The sequence below is a fragment of the Sinocyclocheilus grahami genome, unplaced genomic scaffold, assembly GCF_001515645.1.
Source record: "Sinocyclocheilus grahami isolate Dianchi unplaced genomic scaffold, SAMN03320097.WGS_v1.1 scaffold24.1, whole genome shotgun sequence".
Classification (NCBI taxonomy): Eukaryota; Metazoa; Chordata; class Actinopteri; order Cypriniformes; family Cyprinidae; genus Sinocyclocheilus; species Sinocyclocheilus grahami.
In genome coordinates, this window is record NW_015505203.1 from 302,677 (window position 1) to 314,781 (window position 12,105).

The 12,105-nt window shown below is 35.6% G+C and overlaps 1 protein-coding gene and 2 non-coding genes across 4 annotated transcripts; 2 read left to right on the forward strand and 1 right to left on the reverse strand.

The window, feature by feature from the left end:
- Positions 1 to 525: 525 nt before the first annotated feature.
- Positions 526 to 11,487, forward strand: LOC107561800 (flavin-containing monooxygenase FMO GS-OX-like 7). 2 transcript variants are annotated; one of them, XM_016246301.1, is made up of 8 exons: positions 526 to 596; positions 4,123 to 4,337; positions 4,656 to 4,794; positions 5,150 to 5,292; positions 5,555 to 5,607; positions 6,844 to 6,968; positions 8,069 to 8,383; positions 10,887 to 11,487. In XM_016246301.1, exons 2-8 carry the CDS (start codon positions 4,123 to 4,125, stop codon positions 11,244 to 11,246), a joined length of 1,350 nt encoding a protein of 449 aa, XP_016101787.1. In that variant the 5' UTR covers positions 526 to 596; the 3' UTR covers positions 11,247 to 11,487. The 2 variants fall into 2 exon arrangements, with proteins under 2 accessions (XP_016101787.1, XP_016101783.1); XM_016246297.1 differs by lacking the exon at positions 526 to 596 and adding an exon at positions 3,865 to 4,030.
- On the forward strand, positions 857 to 938 carry trnas-uga (transfer RNA serine (anticodon UGA)). Its single transcript has one exon. It is a non-coding gene; the product is annotated as a tRNA-Ser (tRNA).
- Positions 11,488 to 11,709: 222 nt separating the features above from the next.
- trnat-agu (transfer RNA threonine (anticodon AGU)) lies at positions 11,710 to 11,783 on the reverse strand. Its single transcript has one exon. It is a non-coding gene; the product is annotated as a tRNA-Thr (tRNA).
- Positions 11,784 to 12,105: the final 322 nt, after the last annotated feature.

The window sequence follows — 12,105 nt, forward strand, 5'->3', positions numbered from 1 at the left end:
GAAAATATTAATCGGCTATTTTTTGTCTTTTGGAAGCTGCATTCAAAATCTATTTGGCTCAAAAATCTGAGAGGGCACGTGCCATTCACTTTGAATGGGCATGACGCCTCTGAGTATAAGGTTAACTCTATACTATTCTCAAGAAAAAATGAAGGTGCCAAATGGGTTTTACTAGTCGACGCATTCAAAGGTGATGTGGATAAAGGCGAGACGTCTCCTGGTTGTGAAAACAACAATCCGAATAAAATGGATCTGTTTGGGTTCAGTGAACCCCTGGACTCTCGAAGTTTCCATGACGTGCGCTCCTAATTTGTTAGACATGTAGTCTGGAAAATCTTCATTGTTTGTAAGAAACTGTTTAATCAAATCATTGAGTAGTTTATTATAGTTTGTTAGTTTATTCGTACTGTCATAAGTTATACTGAAACAAACCGGTTTATTAATTAATTACAACCAAAAAAATTAGAATGGGGGGAGGGCATCTCGCAACCAAATCCATCATGTGACGCTCTGTTTGGTAAAACGAGAAAGTAGGCCAGTGCCTGTTTGCTGGAGGTCCGCGGAAGCTGCATTTGTCCTCTCAGCATCCATTAACGGTACGATTTATACCTTAATTAAACTCAAATGTAAATAATTATTATCAAGATCAATGTGGAAATTAGTTCATTGTCAAAATAAAATAGTATAGGCCCAAACAGTAACATTAGCGTGCACTAAAAGCAAGATGGTGTTACTTTTTTTATTATTTTTTTGCGCGGAGCGTTTTCAATTGAATAAAGTTACTTTATTCAAGTGGTTGTTGTGAGTAGTTATTGTTCCGGTACTTTAATAACAATTAAAAAGAAGTAGTTCCGGCGCTGCGATGGCCGAGTGGTTAAGGCGTTGGACTTGAAATCCAATGGGGTCTCCCCGCGCAGGTTCGAACCCTGCTCGCAGCGAGAATTTATCGTTTTGAGGAAGTTAAAACTGCACGATTGAAGTCATGTCAGAAAAGTGCGCGAGGAATGTTGGTATATGGAAGATATGCTGAATCCAACAAGCAACGACGTGACCTGTATCCATATGCAGGTGTGGGTTGGTGAAATACTGAAAACAACTATTGCTGGCAAGTGACATCTTCTCAAGCATACCGCAATTCATATTTCAACTTTTAAACAATTATTGCAATTGCTAATGTAAAAACGAAAGTGCATGTAGATAGACTAAGCTGTTTTGTATGGAAGCCCGTTTCCGCCACTGAATAAAAAAATATAATTCTGTAAGTCATAATAATGAAAATTTCTCAAAATTATGACTTAGTATCTCGTTATAATGACTTATTTTCTCATAATAATGACTTAGTTTCTCGTAATAATGAGAAACTTTCTCGAAATAATGACTTAGTATCTCGTAATAATGAGAAACTTTCTCATAATAATGACTTAACCTAATCCAAAAAAAAAAACAACGACGCCTGCGCAACGCAAGAGTGACAGCACGCTTATGCATGAAAGGGACAGCTAATAAAACTAATAAATCATCGAAATAAACATCTATAAATTAAGTTTATATGTGTAATGGCTTTCATTTCTTCATAAAATGCCTGGATTTCTTAACTGAAATATTGGTATTATCATTATTTCGAGAAAGTTTCTAATTATTACGAGAAACTAAGTCATTATTATGAGAAAATAAGTCATTATAACGAGATACTAAGTCATAATTTTGAGAAAGTTTCTCATTATTATGACTTACAGAATTATATTTTTTTATTCAGTGGCGGAAACGGGCTTCCATAGTTTTATTATGAAAAATCATGCATGTAAATGAAGAAGACTTACAACAATTATTTTCCACATATCCGTGTGACTTACTTTCTCCCTAAACTTAATAAAAAAAAATATAACGTGCATTTTATAATACTGTTGTTTTCATATATTTAAGTTTTATTGTATTGTTTTTTTTCTCTAGTCAATTTGCGATGAAAATGCAACTTCAAAACTAGGGATGGGTGATACTTCTTATTTTATTTTCGAGCCGATACTGATATTTTCAAGCCCAGTATCGTCGATATCGATACCGATACGATACCTTTAAACTAAACTGATCTTTTAAATTATTAAAAGAATATAATCAGTAATTATATTCACTTAATATTAGCCATGTTTTTTTAACGTTTTGTAAAAGGCTGCCAGGCTGTTGTACCCCTAAAGGTGAAACTTTAGCATTTTTTTTTTCTGACGGATTTATTAACGGCAATTACAGAACACAACACAATCCAGTTGAACTTATGACAACCAGTTTAAATAAATTTACTTGCACAAACTAGCCAATTTAATATAAATATTACATGTACACAAAAGTTTGGGTTCAGTAAGATTTTTTCTTTCTCCCTAAACTTAATAAAAAAAAATATAACGTGCATTTTATAATACTGTTGTTTTCATATATTTAAGTTTTATTGTATTGTTTTTTTTCTCTAGTCAATTTGCGATGAAAATGCAACTTCAAAACTAGGGATGGGTGATACTTCTTATTTTATTTTCGAGCCGATACTGATATTTTCAAGCCCAGTATCGTCGATATCGATACCGATACGATACCTTTAAACTAAACTGATCTTTTAAATTATTAAAAGAATATAATCAGTAATTATATTCACTTAATATTAGCCATGTTTTTTTAAAAACATTTCATAGGCCTTTTTTTGTTTACACTGTCAGAAATAAAATATACTATAATTGTATTTTAGCCCTTTACTGGGGCAGTAACCTCAAAAATGCAACTATACCCCTAAAAGTGAGCATATTAGTACCATACAAGTATGCATGTTTTAAGGGTAGATAAGTTACAAAGGTGCACCTTTGAGGGTACCTCATGAAAAATAAACATGGTGTTACATAAGTACTCAAAGGTATTATTATTATTACCATGGTAAATTTGTGGTTACTGCAGTTTTACTACAAATACTGTGGTAAAATGTGGTTACTGTAATAAAACCATGGTTAATTTTTGTAAAAGGCTGCCAGGCTGTTGTACCCCTAAAGGTGAAACTTTAGCATTTTTTTTTTCTGACGGATTTATTAACGGCAATTACAGAACACAACACAATCCAGTTGAACTTATGACAACCAGTTTAAATAAATTTACTTGCACAAACTAGCCAATTTAATATAAATATTACATGTACACAAAAGTTTGGGTTCAGTAAGATTTTTTAATATATTTTTTAAGTCTCATGCTCACCAAGGCTGCACTTATTTAAACAAACAAAACAAAAAAACAGTAAAAGGAGCAATATTGTGAAATATAACAATTAAAAATTATTTTTTTCTATTTTAATATGTAATTTTAAATGCATCTGTGATCAAAGCTGAATTTTCAGCATCATTACTCCAGTCTTCAGTGTCACATGATCCTTTAGAAATAATTATAATATAATTTGCTGCTCAAGAAACATTTATTATTATTGCTGCTTCATATTTGTTTGGCATTTTTTCAGTATAGTAACAATGTTATGTAATGTAATGTAATAATGTGGCAATGGTTTCTTAAGATCTACTTACGCTTCTTATGCTTTTGGGAAACGCAGCCCTATTTGAACAAGCACTGTGAGCCATGCGTCCGCAGCGAACGCTGTCTGTGATTGGTTGGTTGTCTTTCAGCATTTGCGTGTGTTCCGATGAGCAGGAGAAATGGTTCTATCCAACACAATTATTCGCTAATATAGACTATTTTTCCACTTCGAAGCTTATTTTATGCACCGAGTTTCTTGATAAATAAATAACATTAATGGTTAAAAATTGCCCTTATAATCGATATTTTTATGTGAGGATCGATCCTTTCGATACAACATCAGTTTCGAAAGTATCGATCCGCCCATCCCTATTCAAAACACAAAGGGTTCATTTGATTGAGCTGCCGGGGTAGCTGGACAGATTCCAAGACGTCTTCGATATAATTAGACGAGCTTTCGTAGTCGCTTTGAGAGACTGAGTCAGACCCTGACACTGTCACCCGAGGACAGCTGTAGATACCAGCTCGAAATACAGTAAGCAGAATGGAACATGTAGGCTATCTGCGGTTTTGCATCTGTTTTGCAATGTGCCAACTTCCTAACTCATACCCGCATTTTGCATAAAGATGTCTGGCTTGGGGAAGCTGCGCGTCGCTGTTATCGGAGCCGGTGCTGCGGGACTCTGCGCGGCCCGCCATCTTCTCTCCCGCCGGGACACCTTCGCGACACCTGTGGTGTACGAGCTCAGCAAGAATATCGGAGGAACCTGGGTCTATGAGGAAAGAGTGGGGTGTTACGACAACGGCTTGCCGATTCACAGCAGCATGTACAGGGACCTCAGGTGAATTTAGAAGTGTTTATCCTTTTTATGGCACTAATGTAACTGAAATACTTTATATTATATTACGACATGGATTGATGTCACTTAGTAACTTAACACATTTTTTAATTAAATATAAAGCGTCAATATGTGTTGTAAGTTACCATCTTACTACATGCCATGTGATAAAGATTGTTACTTATTGAAATGTACTGTAAAACAACTTCTTCTTTTTTAACTTATCCTCCTTATGAACTGTTCTTGAAATATATATTTACAATTTATTAAGCAGTATTGTGGCTTTATAATGTTTTGCCATGTATTCTTCCCACATGCTAGAACCAATATTCCCAAAGAGGTGATGTCTTTCCCAGACTTTACTTTTGCAAAGCATCTCCCCTCTTTTGTCCATCACACAGAGGTACGGAAGTACCTTGAGCAGTACTGTGATCATTTTCGCCTGTGGGACCACATACAGGTGAAAAAGATAATATTTGTAGCCCAGTTCTTACATTTTTAAAATACTCACACTTCTTTGTTCATGTTCAGCATTTCAGGAAAATGAATGCTCATTGCATAGTTTTGACACATAATGATTAATTTCACTGTTTATGACCAGTCTGTCAAAGTGACTAACCTGTAAAAAAAAATCACATACCTTATCTTTACTGTACATTTATGATCAGTCTGTGGGATTGTGGAAAACTACTAGATAATTAATGGTTGCCAGTACAAAGGACTGAATGTTGCTGATGCATGTTGCTGTTGCTTGATAACCATCAGGCTGAATTTGACATGAAGTATTGATAGGTGTATTTCTCTCTTCCAACAAGTTTGGCACCTCAGTGGCTTCAGTGACCCCAGTTGACGTGAAGGGTGGGTGGAATGGGTTGGCTTGGGATGTCACCTCCAACGATGGCGAAGACCACAGCAAATCCACTACAGAGAGATTTGATGCTGTTATGGTGTGCAATGGGTAAGTGAACAGCAAACAGAGTGAAACATTCTCTGTAAAACCTTCCTATGTGCAGATATAGTTAAAATGTACATGCCTTGATCAATAAGGCCATTGAGTGCAGTGGATTAAACAGTAACTAATGATGCAATAAAACTGTATTGCACTTTCACTTATATACTGTGCCAGTTTTCCAGGGTACGATTTCATTATATAATCAGGTGAAAAAAATGGATTGTTACAAATTGAGTCTTACAAATTAAATGATGTGTGTTTATTCCAGACATTTCTATGACCCCTACATCCCTGCAATACCTGGACTGGAAAAATTCAAAGGTTTTCCCTTCCTTACATTATGTAATCTGGTTTAACTCGGCAAAATAAATCAAAAGAGTCTGACATCTTTAAAGCCAATTATCTGTGTACTTGGCAGCAAAATACCTTTGAAAGTTGCTGAGACTTGCAAATTCTTAGGCGTTCTTTGCTGTTGCAACATGTTATCAGTTTATCAGTCAGAGTGAGGATCTACTGAGAAATGCTTTAGATCGAACCATGGCTTTGGCTGGAAAGTAGACCCTGTTTTGGTTAATCATTATATTATTTAACATTTATCAATAGTAGGACTGCACAATTAATCAAATTTCTAATCACGATTACAATTATGGATGCCAGAATTACGTAATCGTTCAAAGCCGCAATTAATCGTTCAAAGTCCACTTATGTTATTCTGCACGCTTAAGATATGTTTTTTTGTTTCTACATGTTATCTTAACAGTTTTTCCATTGTTTTAGTTTTAGTATAACATTATAATACCATTCATATTTTAACTTTTTTTATAATTTAAAGAAGAAACCAATCCGATGTATATTTGACATTTGAAGGCTTAATACTATAGAAGAGCACTAAAGGTTTTTCAGTTAGAGTGTTTCCAGCTTGTTTATTTTCATATAAAAATACGGCATGCAGTTGCATCAAACAATGGTATAAACATCATTCAATGTAAATTGTGATAATCGTAATTAATAATCGCAATTACAATTTCAAGGGAATAATCGACAATTATGTGTTTTGTCATAATCGTGCAGCCCTAATCAATAGGTAAATTAAGTTTAAGTTAGACCTTTATGTTCCTTCTGATGTTGAGACCGGAGTCTTTGTTATCTATTTCACAAAGTGCAAGGCTTTTTCATATCACAGTGAATAATGGAAATGTCATGTATTATAATTTATGAATGCATTTTATGTACACATACTGTAATGCATGCTTGATTAAGGATTGCAGTTTTAGTAATTGTTGTTATTACTATAAAATGTTACTAAAAATATAGTCTTGCGCACTCAAAATCATTCATAGGTGCATACAATGTAAGTATAATATAAACTAGAAAATATACTGTATGAAGCATGTATTAGTCAATCAACATTCATCAGGCTTAAGGGGAAGCTTGAAGAAGGTTGATTGACCAAAACATTGCTAATTAATATTTTTGGTGATGTAAGTTTGAGTAGCATGTGGGATTTAAATATTTTCTAGTTATTCTATAAAATATTGTATTTTGCATGTTTTTTAGGAAGGCTGATGCACAGTCATGATTATCGTAGTGCTGAACCTTTGGCGGGAAAGTCAGTGGTGCTGCTGGGAGCTGGTCTCTCTGGACTAGATATTGCCATGGAGCTCTCCAATGTTGATGCTCAGGTCTTTCACAGTATTAAATTGTTTAACTATTTGTAATGCTGCATTTTTGACTTAAGCTGGAATATACTACATAACTTTTGCACAGATCTTTCCCCAAATTAGTTAACACTAGTTTCTGAAAGTCAGATTTAGTCTGAAGATTTTGGACAATCAAGAGTTGACAGATTAGACAGAAAATCACATTGTATGATGGGTACAGATTTTTTTAGTTTCAGAATTTTGATTCCATCCAGTCAGAGGACATTAAACATGTTTGATATTCTGAGCCGATTTTTGAATACATATTTTCTTTTGTCATGCGCCTCCTAGAAATGAGGCACTTTTCTGGATGAGTTTGATGTTTTTTACATATAACAACTTGAAAAGTCTGTTAGTGTTTGATCCTCAAGGCTTGAATACACTACATGAATTTTGTCCAAATTTGTGGCTCGATTTAGTCTGCAGAAGCTGACACTAGTTGCTGAAAGTCAGAGCCAGTCTGCAGATTTGAGTTGACAGACTTCAAAGAAAATGGCATAGTGTATGATGGTCACAGACTCAGAATATTTAGGTTCAGAGTATGAATCTATCCTGTTGAAGGATATCAAACATGTTTGATATTTTGAGCCAATTTTAGAACTATTCTGTTTGTCACACATCTCCTAGCAACAAGGCATAGGATTCTGCATAAGTTTGTTGTGATCTGAACGACTTCAAAGTCTGGTAGCGTGTGATCCTCAATCATTTAGTGTATGATGGCCAGTCTTTCCCCTGTGACTGTTTACAAAGTAATCGATGCCTAGTTTTTAAAAATCTGTTCAGATTTTAAAAGTCATGTAGTGTATTCCATCCTTCAGTTTTTTAACTTGTGTCGTCCAGATTTTCCTCTGTAACAATTTACAAAATCGGCAGGTCTATGATGCCTAGCGTTTTAAAATCTGTCTTCACAAGTCGTGTAATGTATTCCAGTCTTTAATGTGTGTTAATACTTGTGACAAAAGAAACCAAACTTGTTCTTGTTTTTTTTTTATAGATGATCGTATGCTTTCTACCTTATGCTTACCAGCCAAAGTATTTTATCTGGAATTCCTTGTTTACTTTGTACCATTATTGACCTCCAGGTCATCCTGAGTCATGGACAGCGGCCGTTGACCTGCCCCCTTCCGCCAGGAGTCCAGCAGGCTCCTCCAGTAACCTCTGTACTGGATGATGGCACACTAGAGTTCAAAAATGGGGAGAGAGCCAAGCCAGAGGTGTTCCTGTTTTGTACAGGCTACAACTTCACCTTCCCATTCCTGGATAAGAAAGTGGGTGTAAAAGTGCAGGAGCACCTCGTCTGGCCTCTCTATAAGTTTATAATACCTCCAGCCTACCCTTCACTCTTTATAGTGGGCATCTGCAGAGCTATATGCCCCTTCCCACATTTCCATATTCAGGTTAGTTGCAAAGCAAAGGATATTTTGTTGAAGGAAATATGTGTCACTGAGATACTTCTCAAATTTCCCTTACATCTTCAAATTGAGCGCGTTTACATGCACGTTCTTAAGGCGATTATGCTTAATAAGCTGAAAACGCACTTGGTCATATAATCGCGGTAACCCGTTTTCATTTATCGGAGTAAGGTTATAAACGGCATAAGCATAAACCGGTCGCAACAGGTAGTTTTTTGCCTCTTACTCCGATTTCGCACGGCATGTAAACGCAATAACCCACTTTCTGTCGGCTTATTGAAGTGCGCATATGTGATACGTGACAGCAACGCATTGTTAGTGCAGATTTAAGTGCATCTAGACCGAGCAAACGTCTTGCAGTAAAGAAAGAAGGAAATATATCACAAAAGCAGACTTTTTCATGACTCAGAAAATGATAATAATATGATCTCATCTCCTGCAGCAGAAGTAGAAGTGGTTCAGTCACAATGCTGCGTTTATAACTGCATGAGAGGATAACAGTGGTGTATAAAGTACCTGAAAGCCATACTCAAGTAAAAGTACAGATATCTTACCAGAAAATGACTTTGGTAGAAGTTGAAGTCACCGTTTAGAATATTACTTGAGTAAAAGTCTTAAAGTATGTGATATTGTACTTAAGTACGAAAAGTATTTTATTTTTTATCTTAAACATACTTAAGTATTGAAAGTAAAAGTACAAGTAAATGCAAAATGGAAAAGAAGCAAATAAATAATATATATAAAAACAGCATACATACACAGCTCGAGTAGCAAGATTGTGTTCAGTTTGAACTCTTTCTTCCATTTTGTATTTTTGGGTAAGAATAAGAAGCACTTCATCCGGTACTTAGTGTCTTTCATTCCAACATAAGAAAACATTTCTGGAATCTGCATCTGAAATAGCATTTAGATGTATTTACACAGTTTGTGTGTCTCAGAGAGGACATGGATGCATTTAAACTGCAGTTACAGATGAATAAATAGGCCTGATGTTTTGGTTTTAACATAAAACGTTGAATACTGATATTTGAAATAATTTACAACATGGAAAAAACAGTCGAAATGTGAAATTCAAACGCCATTAGGTGAAAGCAAGTGACTGTTTATCAGTGAGTCATTGAGATTCAACCGATTCGTTCAAATGGCTGATTCATTCAGAAACAAAGCATTTGACAGTGTTAATGAGTGAATCACTGAATCATTTATTCAACCGATTCGTTCAAAAAGCTGATTTATTCAATAAGTAAATACCGTCCTTTGCTCAGAGACACAAAACAGAGCTGTGATCTTTGTTAGGAACTATTTTCGTTAGCAAAATTTTGCAAAAACAGGCAATATTATGTCTAAAATGTAGGTCACTTATTGCTTTACTGAACTTGTATAAAATGATTATTAAATATGTTCATGCTGAAATCTGCAGAAAAACGGTACTCTTTGTGGGATGTAGATTAAGTTATCTATATTCAATTATATAAATATAAAAAGCATACAGAAGTACTTTTTTGCCGTCTATAATTTAGAATGCCTGGAATTTTGAGTTTTAATAGACTAATAAATCACGTGCGTGCACTACTTGATAATGTCAGATCGCACATCATTACAACAACACTTACCACATTATCGCAGACGATGCTGTATCGCACAGCACACCCTAGCCTTGACTTGAGTGGAAAATGAATCATTAGGGATGGACGTATCGATCCTAAGTATCGATATATCGATACCAAAGCGAGTATCGAAAGTATCGATACTCAAACTAAAAATGTTGATACTAAGGTGTGTTTTATTTACCAGTGATTTAGTTTATTATATATAATAATGTGTACAATGCGGAACTCTTTCTTCCATTTTGTATTTTTGGGTAAGAATAAGAAGCACTTCATCCGGTACTTAGTTTCATTCCAACATAAGAAAACATTTCTGTTTCTGATTCGTCAAACCTGCTTTCCTGCAGTCCGTGTTCTTCTGACTTCTGACTATTTTGTAGTAAGTAACGAATATGCTTCAGGGAAATGTATCAAAAGTATAAAAGTATAAATTTTAATTAGGAAATGTAGTGGAGTAAAAGTAAAAGTTGGCTGAAATATAAAAACTCAAGTAAAGTACAGATACTCCCAAAAAAGACTTAAGTACTGTAACTAAGTATTATTACTTCGTTACAGTACACCACTGGAGGATAATATATGAGCTGTAAGTTTCCCGACATGTTGCAAGTTGACATGTTGCAAGCTTAATTTAACATCACAACTGACAAATGTATGGAAGACTCTGGAGTCAGATACGCAAATGATTATATTTTGACGTCACTACAGGGAAAAAACCTGATTTGTTAATGAAGTCATGTAAACGCAGCTTACTTGCGTTGTCAGGTTACTGATGTGCATGTAAACAGGGAAAAATGGTTATTATAATAAGCTGATATTTGTGAGTTATCAGCTTACTGGTGTGCATGTAAACATGCTCATTGTTTCCTCGCCTATTTCCCCAGTCTCAATTTGTCCTGTCAGTGTTGGATGGTTCTTTCCGCCTGCCATCCCGTGAGGAAATGGAGAAAGATATTGAGCTGGACATTGCCGCCCGTTGTGGCCGTGGAATTGCCACCCGCCATATCCTTAAACTGGATTCTGAGCAATGGGCCTACAATGACGAGCTTGCTCATCTGGGGGGTTTCAAACCCCTCCCACGCTACTGGAGCAACCTGTACGAATCCAACAAGGTGTTCCGTGCCCGAGACATGCTTAATTACAAGACCTACAACTACACTGTCCTGGAAAACATGGAGTGGAAGGTGCACGATTTGCATGGCCTGCAGCTGCAGAAGCCTCTTGCTGTTAAAAAACAAATGTAAGCTGTGATGGAAAAAAATACACCATCATTAAGGTGCTAACAAGGATATGCCAGCGTAGCAAGTACAATTAGCATATTAACAAATTGTTCAGTACTAATAAGTTTTGCAATTATTTTTTTAAATGTCTAACCGTACCGAGATGAGCCCCTATAGAAAATGTCTAAATGAAATATCTTTCTAATCTAGTTGTTTGTGATAAGATGCTTTTTAAATAATAAACCATAAATGAACACAAACAGTATGCACTTAGTGTTTAAAGTAAGAATTCATGTCATCACCTAAAACTTGCCATCAAGACCAGAGATTCACAGCTAAAGGTACAAGCACAATAGTCACAGAATAATCATACCACAAAGGGACCACGGATGAAATTTAGCCAGTGTTGGCTAAATCTGGCACATTTGACATACTTATGCACTATTAATGAGCATTGTCCCTGATTAAATAAATGAAAACAGGCAAAAGGCACCGCTGGGATTCGAACCCAGGATCTCCTGTTTACTAGACAGGCGCTTTAACCAACTAAGCCACGGCGCCTCGTGGCGACACTGAGAAATTGTGATCCCAAGAATATCAGGCAACTATTAATGACCTCATTGAACTCATTCCTATAGTAAAAACATTTGGACTTTGAAATCTAGTAACTTATCCGTAATTCTGATTCACGCTGACATATGATCCTAAACACACACACACACACACGTTTTAAGCTATTTATGAGTTTTAAACATATTTCGTTAAGTAGCGTTAACTCTGACAGTTTTGATGCAATACATAATTCAGAATTTCGACCATGGAGCTCCGTGAAAAGCAACTGCATTACTGCGGTTGTTTATATAACTCACGAAGCTAATGCTAA

Excerpts from the sequence above, each read along its gene's own strand:
- LOC107561800 (XM_016246301.1), top strand. The coding sequence starts at position 4,123 with ATGTCTGGCTTGGGGAAGCTGCGCGTCGCTGTTATCGGAGCCGGTGCT. Across the intron at positions 5,293-5,554 it reads GCTGTTATGGTGTGCAATGG|ACATTTCTATGACCCCTACA; the intron begins GTAAGTGAACAG and ends TGTTTATTCCAG. Across the intron at positions 8,384-10,886 it reads TCCCACATTTCCATATTCAG|TCTCAATTTGTCCTGTCAGT; the intron begins GTTAGTTGCAAA and ends CTATTTCCCCAG.